The following is a 14,747-nucleotide window of genomic DNA, read 5'->3' as shown; positions in this document are numbered from 1 at the left end:
GTGAACCTGGAGGTTATCATCACCATGGGTTCCCTCAATCAAAAGTCAGTGGGACTTTTACATTGGATTTTTAGATTACTGTTATGAAATACGCTTTTTGGCAAACAAAATTATGAGCCTTAGTCAGTAAGGTCACCTTCAAAAATGAACGCAGTCTTTCTGATTTCACATGTATAAATGCAATCCTTGGCGATGCAAAATTAACGTGACGCTACTGCACAATGAACACGACTCAAATGTCAACACAATAAACTTCACTGGTTGTTTTTTTTTTTTTTTGTGGTTTTTTTTTACAACAACCTCCGGAGTCTTGTTTGGCAACTTTTAAGGGACATAGATTCTTTGAAATTTAAACGTGGTATTTACTGACAAAATTGTTCTGGTTGAACAAACATCAAAATTGATTCAGCTTGTGTACTACCATTCAATAAATCCCATCAATTTTGAGACGAGGGAACCAGGTGTTTAACAATGCTAACCCATTTACTTCAAACTAATTCCTCAGCCATAAAAGCCAATTTGAAAATGAAACCGTACTGAAATAGTTGCTAATTTGGGGACTTTTTTTTTCCAAGAAGTGATTGCAAACAAAGGGATTTTGGACCATATTATCACAAATTGCATTTCTAAAATAAGCAGTTGCATATTTCTTGACAGGATAATGAACACTGACCGTCTTCCCTACCTTTCTCCCCTTTATCCATCTTAATATTCTGTCTTTTTCACATGACCAGATATCACATAATTCTATGTGGTGGTTTGGCTACATTTCCCCACAATAACATCCCTCAGCCTTTTCAGTGCGCGCACGCACGCACACACACACACACACACACACACACACACACACACACGCACACACACGTGATCCCCATCTCAATTTAATTAATCCACTCTACAGCGGCACAGTGCGCGATAGAAACAAAGACGCTGCTCTCATAAACAAAGATCTGACTGGAAATATTGATGTCATTTGATGTGGTGGTGTCTTATGGCTGTGTGTGAGCAATTGTCTGCGTGTTTCTACACGGATGGCAGCAGTGATTGCCTGGCTCTATCTCCCTCCCAGTATTGTGGAAATTGCTCATTTTGCATGGCATTTAATGGAGGTGCATTAAGATTTCCTCCTGCTATGCCTGCTTTTGTTTTGACTAACAAAAAAGAAACAGATGGATTAAGCGCTTCAATTACCCCTGTGAGGGGAGAGCCATCACACTGAGAGAGAGAGAGAGAGAGAGAGAGGAAGAGAGGGGGGGGGGGGGAGACGCAATTCTCCCTGCACTGTACCAGGGCAGAGAAATGGTTGCTATGGTAACAGCAGTTGGTGCTTGGAGGAAAGGGGAAAGAGAGGTAGCGTGCAAATAGTTGGGAAAGGAAGAAAAGAATGAGCCGTATGGAGAAGGGTTAAATTAACACCCACAGTACTCAGGTTTTTTTTTTCTTACAATTTCACTCTTTGAATGAATACTAAATATAACAGATGCCACTGGTCCATTGAGTGGCTTTGATTTCTTGATTATAATTATTGAAAAAAAGAAAATAAAATGCTTAAAATGACCAAAGGTCACAATGTAAAAACTCCATTTGCTTTGGACTGATTAAGCCCATGGCACTGCTAACTTCTGGGTTAAACCATCAATCATCAAAACATGTCATCCCTGCAGCATTCTAGACATGTAGGAAGAATTTATACTTTTAGGGTATACAATTGCCCTCTTGCATATTTCCTTTTTTAATTGTAAATTAGGTTCTGAGCGCAAATGTAAAGAACCTGCAGTAGAGTTTAGTCAATCTGAATTCATCACATATCTCAATTTAGACGGTACATTTTTGATGTTGAAATCTTCTTTTAATTTCAGGCTGGCTAGACCCAGCAAAGGCATACAGTAGAGCTACACTCCGCTGGTTAATCAAAGATCTCCATTTACAGGCAAAGTCCATGCATGGGTTCAAGGGTCAATTTTCTAAATTTTTTTTTTTCTTAATTAATTGAATTGAATCGATTATTTTTCTGACCACCAAATGAGCTCAGTGGCAACTGCGGCAAGATCTTGCATCAATATCTCATTTGAACCTGTTCAGCTATCAGAAAGATCCGATGGTGACGCTGTCTGATATTCTTTATGTTTGTGGAACCAAAATCAGTCCCTTTATTTCCCTGTAGCTTCCCACTACATCAGCCATTTGAAAGCCTCACACCTTGTGAGAAAAACAAACATGGTAAACCATCCTTTGGCTAAATGATGCACCTGAATAATATGTAAAAAAAAAAACAAAGGTTTTTTGGAGCATTATCTATGCATACATACTGATTATATATAAATATATATATATACATACACACATATATACACACATATACATATACACACACACACATACATATATACATATACACACACACATATATACATACACACACACACACACACACACACACATATATATATATATATGGGGGGGGGGGAGAGAGAGAGAGAGCCAGAGAGAGAGAGAGAATTGCAACCCCACTCACCAGTCTGTAAAGCTCTGTGACACTGATCTCATCTGGGTCCACCATGCTGAACTCTTGTCTCGGAACCAGGTCCAAACCCAGTTGTCTAAAACACAAACACGCAGAGAGAAAGTGATATGACAAAGATGCTCATTCACAGATTCCTTCTCTCTTTTAAGTGAAGCAGTCAAGATTTACTAAATTGAGAGTTAACAACAAAGGGACTGAATGTTTAGCCTAACACACACACACACACACACTCAGAGTTGCATTTACACACAAGCAACTGATAGCACACCAACCCTGTCAGTCATCTAAATAAACCTGACAGATTGTCATCTCCTCTGAGGAATATATGAAGAAAAAAACCTCTACTTTTAGCCTCCTGTTATGCCTACTGTTCTCTTTATCTGTTATTGTCCCATTGCTTCCTTCCATCTCTTCTCCCCTCCCTCTTATCACATCCTCTATTCCTCTGCATTGTTATATGTGTCCACCCACAATCCTTTCTCATATCCTATGTCTCCGTACTTTTCCTGTCTTCCTCTCTCTCAATGGACCAAAATAACAAGGTAGACTGTGTGTCCTTGTCAGCAATAAAAGAGACATGCCCGGTCAACATTACAAAAAACCTCCAGCGAGGGTCTATCTTTCCACCCGTCTCCTCAATAAGAGAGTGTGTGTGTGTGTGTGTGTGTGTGTGTGTGTGTGTGTGTGTGTGTGTCTGAGGACAGCCAGCAGAGAAGAAATGCAGAAGAGTGAAGGGGACGGACAGAATGAAAGAAGTTGTGAGATTTTACTTTATCTAACTCTTGATGGCACGGAGACAAGAGAGACGGTTGGAGAGAGCTGTCGCTATGTGAGAGGATGCAGGACAGCAGGCCACAACAAAACACAAAGGAGCATGGAGAGGGCAAGCAAGAGAAGGTGTGAAAAGAAGCAATAAGACACTGCAGGATGTCCGTCCATCCCAGTATCTCAGGAATACCTTGAAAGAATTTATTCAAATTTGGCACAGACGTTCACTCCAACTAAAGGATGAACTGAAAAGGGTTAGGTCAAAGGTCGAGGGAAACTCTCTGGAAGCATTCAACCGCAATTTGTTCCGTCGAGTTCAACGCGATTTTCTGGGTTTCCAAAAATAGGAATGTGAGACGTTAATTTTCCCAGCGCGGTTTTGTTTGCTTCAATATTTATTGAACCTGAGACTTTTAATGTGAACCAAGATTTTACAAGACAATAAGAATGGATTTCCAGATTTGAATATAGCTCATTAACTAACGCGTATGCAGTAACAATCAGGCCTTCTTTCCTGGCAGCTACAATCTTAAGCAATTTTTTTCAATCACAAAAACAACAGGAACCATTTTTTTTGTCCCAATGTTGCTAAACAGCAGTGAGCAGGAATGAGGAATGATTTCTTGGTGCTGTATTTCAGACTTTAGAGGTAGGCGATGAAAAAAGGGTAGCATTTATCAATTGAAGAAAACTAAACTTTTTTGGACTCTTCCAGAAACTTTTCTACAAACTCTAAAGTCTTTGTCATAGTTCCACCGCATCTTTAAACATTAAAGCACAGAGCTGATAAATAATAAAATTGTTGTAGCTGTTGCTGTTTAATATGAATGTCAATAGATGCTAATTTGTTATTCAGAGGTGAAAAGAGAATCACAGAACTCCAGAAGACCTGTTTTTCAAGCATCAGTAAATGTGTTAAGAATTGTCAACCCCTGGTCCTTGTGACACAAAGTGCAGCGCATGTTTCGCGTCACGAAGTTGACGTTCGCCAGAGTTGTCATTGTCCAATAGGAAACACTGCATCTTGCAAACTCAATAGTGTGCTAACTGGAAAATTCTATCCCAAGGGCGGTGACGTTTTGTCCAAATACACAGGGATGGCCATTTTTTTTGTTTTTTTTGCTAAAAATGTTCCTGAAAAGGTTCCTGCAATAGAAACTGTCTAATGTAAGGCAGTAATAAGCCAAAATAGAAATGCCACAGTTTAGCATCATTCTGAATTGAAGGGCGTTTCAAGACCTTTGCTGCAGATCAGTGGGTAACGTACTCTTTTAAATGGTGCGTGAACGCACGGGTTGTCTGAAAACTACGCCATGTTGTGATTGCTTTAATAAATTTCATTATCCTGTTCCATTACTGTACGTGATTTAAACAGCAAAAAGATCAACTGGAAAGAAGGGATTGGGATAATTCAAGACTGGTGTATTGAACAGCTTCAAACTTCAAAGTAATTTCATTGGTAATCGGAATCGTTTTAGAGTGATTAGCGGTCATGCTGCAGTCTCTCCTCTGTCTTGCAGAGCTCGCGCATATCCTCTGCTTCACTTCTCTCCAACTGCAGCATCCACATTTCGACCCACAATTCAACGCATTTTGATTAGCTTTCTGTATTAGTTCTGCATAAAGTCAGATAAAGCTCTCGCAAAAACTGAATCGAAGCATGCTTAACTTGAGGGAGTCCTGACCTTTCGAGAGGACCGTGCACGCTTCGCTTGTTTGGTCCGACAACAGTCTGGAATTTGTTTTTGGAGGAGAATTAGCACCTTCGATTTTTGGTCTGGATCAAAGGGAAAATCTGAATGTCCAGACTTAACTCCAAAAAAAGCATGAGACAGAAATAATTCCCTGATGGTAAGCCTATACTCAGTTGTTATAGGAAACTTGACAGCAACGGAAACTGAATGACAATGAAATTATAACTGCTTTGAAATATGACTGCATGTTCGCCGTGATTGATTGCCGCTCTCGACCAAAGCTTGACTCATTGAAATTGATTTTTGTAGTCATGAAACATGAATAGATTCCAACGGCTTGAAAACCGTAAAGGTGTACTTGCAAAGTTGGCGGTAGTATGAGAGTAGAAACAAACATCAAAACGGAAATACGGTCCTTTGGGTTGGAACAGTAAAACATGCATACCCCTGAAGCCAGTTCTAAATGGAAATCTGCCTTTCTTTCACTCACTCGTTGCCCCAGTCCAATCTGGCTGTGATGTGCTGTTTAACATCCCTCATGCGGTCATGGGTGAGGTGGCCCACCAACACCTGCCTCCTCAGGTCCAAGATTTCATTCATCACATGCCAAAGCCGGTGGAACAAATCCCCCTCGTTCTTCTGTAGAAGAAGGAAATAGTGGGGTGGGATGGAGGGGGAGGAAAAAATTAGAATTCATGTCAAAGGCATTGAATAAAAGGGGACTGACAGGATGTGAGGACCGAATGAGGATGACAGTGGGAAAGAGATGGACTGATAAAAAGTATTGAGATGAGTTGGGTACATGCTAGTTAAAAGGTGACAGAATCCAAATTTTGAGCACCAAATCGAAGCTGATAGGAAGAGGGCGACCCGTGGAGAGAAGCAGACAGAAGGACTTAAAGTGGATTTGTGCAAATTAGCCTCAGAGTCCTGCTGCTTTTCGCCAAAATGTATGCACTTTGATCTGTAAGTATTCATCAGCTCAATTTAATCAGCACCCGAGATGGCTTAATAGGCCACAAACACAATAAATCCAGACTAATGAACGTGTGAGAAACAGCTTGAGTGTTTGCAGCTTTTGAATTACCCAGGGTCAAATAAAATCTCCTTTATGAGAAACCCAAGTAGGCAGTTTCCTGAAGTGACATTTAAAGCAATGTGTGCATGTGTGTGCGTATGTGTGTGTGTGTCCTCGTAGTTTTGGATGTGTGTGTGTGTTTGAGAGACATGGAAAGAGTGACATCTTACCACGTAGAGCTGTTTCCACATGGCCCCCCAATCTCGAAGCGTTGACGTCATCTCTGTGATGACAGAGTCTTCAACGGGGATGACTGTCTCAAATTGTCTGGGTTACAAAAGGATGCAAAAAGTAACTGTACTAAATTCTGCACAGAGACACTCCCTCAGGGATTCAAAAAAAAGGAGAGACACGTTACTTACCCTTTATTCTTGACGTGGGCATTCTTTAGGTGGATGTAGCTAGATGGGAAAATTCCCTATAGACATAGAAATAACAGGTTAATAAATAGCTCCCTACTCGCGGAAGGAGGAGAGTGAACAAGAGACAAAAGTAAGGAGCAAAGGGTTTTAAAAGTAAAAAAAAAGAAAAAAGAAGTGTGTTTGTATTTGATTTGAGGCTAATAGACGGCAAGTTGCTCCGATTGACTCCCAGAGATCAAAGCAAAACTTATGGTTCAGTATCTGAAGATAAGAGTCAAAAAACAGAGACTCTGAACACACCTAACTAGCACCTAACTACAAGTGGCCAACACAGAGGACATTTGGTATCGTCAAACCAGAAGAGGCGCAGGTGTCCTGAGGAAAAATAGCGACGGTTCCATTCAGTAACGGGGTGTTTTCACACCTTTAGTTTTAAGATTCTGATTCAAATCGGTTGGTGAGTTGAACTTGGAACATTTCCACCTTGATGTGGTTTGTTTTCACACCGACCAATTCATGGTGGCTGCGTGAAAGCATTCTCCTTTTATCGGGCGTACGTTTCAAATAAGACAGGAAAAAAACCACCATGAACTGGACTAGTCCACGTGACGACTGCAATTATTCATATATCTTCTCCTTCTTTTCTATAGATTGAGTTTGGATCACGGCCAGACAACCCAGACCACCTCTTCAAAAAGCTCTTCATGTAGACCCCGAGAGTAGAGTTGGACCAGCTAGCTGAATAAAATATTCTGATCCTGATAAAAGTACAGCTGATGAAATCTGTGAATGGTGGGCGTCATCTTGCTGTGTAAAATTGATGGCTGCGGCTAACAACTACAGGCCTGGGGAGAATTTTAAACATTGACGCTCTGTCACTTGACTTACTGTCAAACGTCAAAAGTCGGAAGGGTATAAGGATTGACTGAGCCTAAAAATGTATTTAAAACGATTCAAAACACGGACACATACACTGACCTTAACATTTGGATTCTTCAGGATAAATCCTCGGTACCAACCTGGAGAGACATGTTCATCTTTAGTACGTCACTGGAACATCACACCTTTATACAGAATAATTAAAAACCAGTTCAAAATTCAAAAGGACAAAACAAACGTGAAGACCGCAGACAAAATTTAAAATCTTAAATCCGTAGCAGAGCAACAAAAATCAGAGGACCGAGGACAGAGATCTTGGGAACACTGAGGGTAGCGCTCTCTCGCTTTTAACCAGCGCCAAACAGCTTTTTCGCCGTTGATCGCTAATAGTGGAAGGTAATCCCGGGAGAAATAAGGCATGTGTGCTTCTCTGCAATTCAGTATTGAACATCTCCAGTTAATGTTCAAGGGCCTTTAATGTTTCTGTTGTTGTGCCAACTCCTGAATGTGTTTTAAAATGGGGTCTGCCGTGACCGCGGGTAAAATGCAGCAGAGAAACCTCTGACATGTACGCACATGTAGAAGCAGGGCAGGTGCTGAGAGGAGAGAATGCTTTTCACACCATTACACTCCAATCTGGGCTGGGGCCACACAGTCGAAGCTTTTTGTAAATCCAAACAGTGGTATTAACTAACACACATAGGAGGCCGGTGTTGTTTTCCAATTTGCTAATTGACACTGCGGACGCCGTTGTACATCTACCAGCTAAAGCATTAGCTAAATAGCTCAAGTGTGTAGAATTGTCTCGTCACTGAACTGCTGGGTGTCCTGCCAATATCTGTGACTTGAATAGTTTTTGAGGAACTTGTCTGGACGGTGGAAGATGGGCTCAGCATTTCCTAGATGAGTCACTTTTTTTTCAATAGCACAGTTCTAAAAATATAAATGTATACTTATCTATTACTTATGCGGTGACACATCAATAATAGATATGTATACGATATACATTTACTAGAGCCAGTGTCAAGTAAAAATCAACCTTTAAGGTGGTGTGTTTATGGGCCAAAGGCGCTTGTTTTAAAGCGTCAACAGTATCGGCATGAGGCAGGGTCATTAGCCCGTCTCCGTGGCTGTCAGCAGCCCGTCACTACTGGCAGCATTCTCGAGCTTGTCCTTCCCTTCTGAGCCAAGCATTCCGCTGGCAGTGCTATTGTCTACTTCCTCTGGGTGTTTTACTGCAATATCACATCCCTCTGGCCGGCTGGCTTTCTTCACCATGCCTGTGTGTTTCTGTCTTCCAAAAGGCAGTGAGTGGGTACGCGGTCGTTCAAGAAATGCCGGACAAATATTACTCCACCTAATAACTCAAAATCTCATCTCTTGAAAGAGTGACGTCCCTGGTGATGGTGCCTTTTAAAAGAGTCAAAGCCACCTATTTTAGAATCGAAGTTTCAGAATGATTAATCATGAATTTTTAAAAAAAAAGGAGCTGTGGAGAAAACCAAGATGAAAATGAAGCAGAGGGAAGAGACAGCGTAAGAGGAGAAAAAAAAGATTCGGTGTAGGCAGGAAGGAGAGAAAAGCCGCTAACTTGCAGTGCAGGAAACAGTTGCAAATATTAATTTCCAGGCGTTCATCGTGGACATCAAGCAGCTCATTTCGCACACCGCAACATTGTTGGAGAAAATATGTCAGTGAGAGGTGTGATGTTACCTCAGCGGTATTTCCGTACAAACACACATCCTTGCCCATGTCTTGTTTGTTGCCAGGTAAGTGTCAAGTATGTGTTACATGCATAATAATATGAATCCACTTCATTTGTGAGCTTAATGAAAAGGGGAAATACCATTGTGCAAGGGAGCGTGCGTCAAACAATATGTCCGTTTCTGCTTACATGCACAAAAGGGAGCATGTTTTCTCTTCATCATTCCAGCAAAACAAATTGCTTTCCTTCCTTATTCTGTCTCACATTTGTCTCTACAGAGAGTGTGCACATAAGAGATGTGTTTATCTGCGTGCGTGTATGTGCACACTGTACCTTCACATTTCTCCAGGATCTGGACTGTGTCACCAATTTCCAGTGGGAGGCCATGCTGGACGGTCCCTCGGAAACTGGCGAGTACTGGGACAAAAAAAAAAAAAAAAAAGAAGCACGCCCACATGAGTTTATTTAAGGTACGGTTTGTTTATGCAGAGTTATAAAATCATTCCAAGATGAGCTGAGCAATCAAAGAATAACAAATGCTGATGTAATGGCGGCATAAATAAACAACGAAGAGGCGCGAATCAATAATCTGCGTGGGAGAACTAAAACAGAAGATAATAGAATCTCTGTCAGTACCAAAATCCACCAAAATCTTATGCAATATTCCTCTAAACAGTTATATTTCAGATACAACAAACCACAAAAAAAACAAAAACACTGAGTTACAGCAATCTTACCATGAGGCCTTACATACTATGTGTATGTAAGATAGATAGATAGATAGAGACAATATTGTTAAATACAAGACAAAATCAGTTGTGAGATATGTGAATATAAGTGAAAAAAAAAAATCCTAAAAAGCTCCACATATTGGAAACAGGAAGTTGCACACTAGACAAATGTCTAGTTTTTCTGAGGTGAAATCTAAACATGAGCAGCAGAAGTGGATGAATTTGAACATATGTCACACATTAGAATTTACACATATCTATTCATCTAAATACAATGGCCTGCGACGGACTGGCAACGTGTCCAGGGTGTACCCCGCCTCTCGCCTAGAGTCAGCTGAGATAAGCTCCAGCCCCCATTGGACATAAAGTTAATGTTTTCCTACTCTAGTAATATAGCTAATAAACTGTGTATGCCTCTGACCTTTGACCACTGAAATGTTTTCATTCTATCCATTATTCCTAGTGGATATTTGTGCGACAAGGAAGAAATTCCCTCTAGGCCTTCCTGAAATATTGCATAAATGAGAAAGGGACAGATGGACAACCTGACCCACAGCTGTAGTGGCACAGAAGCACACACGCAGGAGAAACACCCTCACTTCCATTGTTCGTATCTAATGAGGGCCTATTGTCGCTCCTTTTTTTTTTTAAACCTTACACCTACGCACCTATCTGAAAAACGGATTTTTTTTTAATGACCTGTCCTAAATCATATCAAAATAACTGAAACAATGAGGAGACATGTTGCTAAGGGACCATTAAAGTTGAACTCTACATTGCACTTGGAGTTTAACAGCTATCATCACTTCATAGCTGTTCAGTCGGCTTTTTAAACAGAGCCATGTCCTGCTGTCTCTCTCTCTCTTCTCTCTCTCTCTCTCTCTCACACTCACACTCACACAATGAATTAACCCACACACTTAAAACCCACTTATATGTCAACCACAGTGCTCTGGCGTTCGCAGAAGAACCGCGATGAAAACTGGAACGCTGACAGATCCGTACGCAGACACACATACCCAGCACACTGTCAAAAATGTCCGCACATTAGAGCTACGCAAGTAGCCCATTCAAACAGTAGCGTTAGAAGGCATACAGACATAGTCACACATGGTCACACATGCAGAGGAATAAAAAGATAAAAAGACAGCTTCACGGGGATTTGCAGTGGTAATGTATAACAAGGGTTGCTGCCATGCAGAACGGAGAGTGATCCAACTGGAATGTTTTAGTTCCTACGGAGCTCTACTGGCGTACCAGGGATCAGCCCACTGTATTGATACACAGGTAAATGCTCATGTACACATAGGGGAGACAATTCATTTCACATTCAGAAAAGTAAAGCTGTGAGTTTCTTCAAAGCGATTTTGGTGCCAAAGCGCAGCAAATTGAAATTTTTTTATAACTGCTCCTTCAATGTTCTTTAAAAACATTATTTATTTTAATGAAATTCATTGCAATGAGTGCTCATTTATTACAATGTGTCCTCTCGATGCGGGAAACTTCACGTGTTTTGTAGCCGAATTTGCTGAAACCGCTGTTCCTTTGGCTTTTTAAAAAGAAATATTAGCGATACACCCATTCTCTCATGCTGACACAGAGTTTGCAGATGAAGTGAAGAAGACACCTGGGGCCGTCTGTAACTCTGTATCTTTCTTTCTGCATTTCATATTGAAGCTTGGCCAACTGCTAGTTATCCCCTGAGCTGCAAAAACATTTTTTTTTTTTTTTTTTTTTTTTTGCAAGGGATTTGTTACCAGAACACATCTGACTTTGTAATTCATTCAAAGATTGACCGCTTGCAATTACACACATACACCCACAGAGAAAGCCCTCACTTCCGGGGCAGGGCATATTAACACTCCTACGGTGACCCGAATGTAGGAATTCAACCCCACTTTCTTAGTTGCGATGATCTAGACTATTCGGTTTCAAGTCTTTTTTTTTTTTTTTTTTCCTGTCTGAGCTGGAACAGGTGCCGAATGATGCACCGAGAGAGATCTCTTGAGGGAGAAGAACTAACTATTTTGCCACATTTTTTTTGGTCTCCTTTTCTTAGGTTGCCCGATTACTCCAAAGATAACGGTGGTTACTAACGTCAAGAAAGATAACGAGAAATCTTACATGTACGCGTCACATACCGTAACATATATTTGCCACGGACGCCACCAAAAGGCAAATTCCAGATAATTCCTGATTTGTGTGGATGACATAATTATGGCATCCTGTATGGTCTACACATGGAGAAACAAAATAAGACACATTGACAAAGAGACAGGAAGGGCAAAGCCGTACATACGTTGATGTTCTCAACAGATATCGAGCATGATGAGGAAATCAGGTTTGACGAATGCGCAAAAAAAATGGGGGAGAAAGAGCAGATACAGAAGCTAAAATAAAATTCAGAGAGGAAATTCACGAGCGGAGAGCTGGTGGTCTGACATAGATGCAGAGTGTCAGTGAGTCTTCACGGGGTTAAATATGTCAGCATTCATCGCTGTCACAACTCTAGCCACTGTCACTTTGGAATACATGGCTTATGTGAAGGTCATGAAGAGAAATGCTGTAACAGCTTCGACTAAAAGAAGAAGAAAAAAGTTTCACTTCTCATGGACGGTCACCTTACGGTGGCAGAGGAGTTTGAGCGCCCTAAGGACCCTAAAGAGCTATGCTGTCAGGGGCATTTTGCCCCTGGTAGGGTGACCCTAGGCACACTGGTTCTCAGTGAAGGGCCAGACAAAGAACGGTTCAGAAGACCTCTCATGAGGAAAAACAGAAAGAGTCAGCGTACCCAGCCTGGAGAGTTACCCACATGCAGTTTGGTTTGTTTCCTCCTTAATGTACCTAAGATCCACAGAAGAACAAAAACTGCTGCATGTCCAGAGTGAGACAACACCAGCGCTCCTCCTTCAAAAAAAAATCCTGATCTCTCTCAAAGAGCAATGGCTGATTGAGGCAGGTAAAGCGTCACTGATTAAGCTCATGTTTATGTCACTGCCAGACTTAATTTTACAGGGGGTTTATAGAGCATCACCATTAAATGACAGAATTCTAAAGAAGCATAAAGATGGGAAGGATTTCTTTCTCAGCGCTTTCACCCACTTTGCGCACTAAATAACACAGCAAATTTCACTCAAAGCCCTGGTTAATGAGCTTTTTAACCTCATTAGGCTGACCCTTTCTTCTCTGCGACTGATCCAACGATGATTTACACACATAATCTCCTCCCACATGTTAATTATACAATATTTATATCATTAATATGCTAATTTAACAACACAGCAACTGGTGGTGCTCCACTGGTCTCCATTGCTGCCAAATGCAAGGTTCATGAATATTTCATTGGTGTGTAAGAATATACATGTGAACATCATGAAACAGACAAACACGCAAGCAAATATCCGAAGGTTTGCATGAGGATTAAGTTCTGATAACTCTGAGGGGGAGTGACTTTGAATATTCAAAATAAGACATCTTTTCATGTCCTTTTGCTGGGTGTCGTGTGTTTGCATGTCGAATACAGTAAGTATAACACTGACTGACCTGCATTACACCAAACCAAAAATGTCCTTCGTGCCACAAAACATTCCAATTGAGACCAAACTAGCTCAACTATGGCGTGCCTTTGCCAACTCAACACACACAATCACAAGCTTGAGGAATTTATCTTTCCATGTGGTGCAGAAAAACGCATCCATTGCCAAACAACTGCAACCACATCATGGACCCAAGGCAGCGAGTTGTTGAATGTGGCTGCCGACACAAGGGCTTACTCAGGAATCTTGTACACCAAGAAAATCCAGACCACAAGGATGTGTTTATGCATACAAGAGTTACTCTTGCAGACCCAAATACACACAAGCTCATGAGTATGACAGCAGAGGTATCGGACAACCTGAGTGTGAGCTGGAGATAGAATAACCTGACCTGTGTGTGTGTGTGGGGGGGGGGGGGGGGTATCTTACACTCTGCAAAAGGGGGATTTCTGTGGCCAAGCTTGGAATGCTGGGAAGCAAGTGGCATCATGCATTTAAAACGGGGAATGAGCAGCGGCTGGCAGCAGGAGAGGAGGGGAGAGGAAGCCGATGGTGCTGAGAATCCAGGGCTTGAACTCGATCGAATTTAGCAGTTGTGCACACAGAAAGAAAGTACACACACCACACACACACACACACACACACACACACACACACACACACACACACACACTGCCGGCCCCCACATCCTTTTCACCTCTTTTATACTTGTGGAGATAGCAACCTCCCCAGCAGCGTTACAAAGCCCTCGCTAGCATCAATTAGTCTTCTCTTGGAGAACGACTATTCAAAGCAGAGGTGTGAAGAAAGTTATTACTTTCATGAAATGACTGTTTGACACAAAAGTTCAGCTCGGGCCTCCGTATCATTGACAGCCAATGTTATCTCAGCCTGTCACACAGGTTGAGAGTTTGTACATGACAGGAATGCGCATTGTACGACGGCCAAAATGCATCACTTTTTGAAAGCATTTTGTTAAAAAAAAAACCAAAAAAAAACACTCAAAACAGACCACACAAACTGTCAGAATGACAATTCCATGCCTGTTTTCTGTTGGATTAAAATGAATGCAGTTTTTTTTTTTTTTTTTCATTTGTGGCAAATGCTACAGAAATGCAGTAGATCAAAAGAACTAACGTCTGTAATAGCAAAGTTATAATTCAAACAAAGACACAGAGAAGCAACAATATAATAAAATGCCTCAATCTCAATGAAAGGGTTCAAGACGGTGATACAGCCAATGTTGGGCGTGTGTCACGGGGGACAAGCTGGATTACAGAGAGGTCCGCTGAGGAGGCTGGTTAGAGGAGGATGTTAGCCAAACTGACATCCACCATGGACAATCCCCTTCACCCACTTCATGAGAGATTGGGGGCTTTAGGCAGCTCCTTTAATAACATACGGCCGCACCCAGAGTGTAAGAAGAACTCTACTGCAGGTTCTTTATCCCAGCAGCCATCATACTGTACA

The 14,747-nt window shown here is 41.4% G+C and overlaps 1 protein-coding gene across 4 annotated transcripts in view; it reads right to left on the bottom strand.

The window, feature by feature from the left end:
• The window catches only part of LOC147263938 (dedicator of cytokinesis protein 4-like), a 130,475-nt gene that overhangs the window by 82,236 nt on the left and 33,492 nt on the right, over window positions 1–14,747 (bottom strand). For all 4 annotated transcript variants that reach the window (XM_086202316.1, XM_086202317.1, XM_086202318.1 and 1 more), the window contains exons 2-7: window positions 9,344–9,427; window positions 7,405–7,445; window positions 6,427–6,482; window positions 6,235–6,331; window positions 5,477–5,625; window positions 2,516–2,600 (exon numbers count right to left, since the gene is read on the bottom strand). In XM_086202316.1, coding sequence (XP_086058442.1) covers window positions 2,516–2,600; window positions 5,477–5,625; window positions 6,235–6,331; window positions 6,427–6,482; window positions 7,405–7,445; window positions 9,344–9,427 — 512 coding nt within the window. The remainder of the gene's footprint in view (window positions 1–2,515; window positions 2,601–5,476; window positions 5,626–6,234; window positions 6,332–6,426; window positions 6,483–7,404; window positions 7,446–9,343; window positions 9,428–14,747) is intronic.

Source organism: Aulostomus chinensis, chromosome 4 (assembly GCF_037954235.1).
Source record: "Aulostomus chinensis isolate RoL2024-O1b breed Wild chromosome 4, RoL_Achi_v1.0, whole genome shotgun sequence".
In the NCBI taxonomy this organism is placed as follows: Eukaryota; Metazoa; Chordata; class Actinopteri; order Syngnathiformes; family Aulostomidae; genus Aulostomus; species Aulostomus chinensis.
Note: the sequence above shows the minus strand (reverse complement) of the source record. Positions and strands in the feature narration are given on the sequence as shown.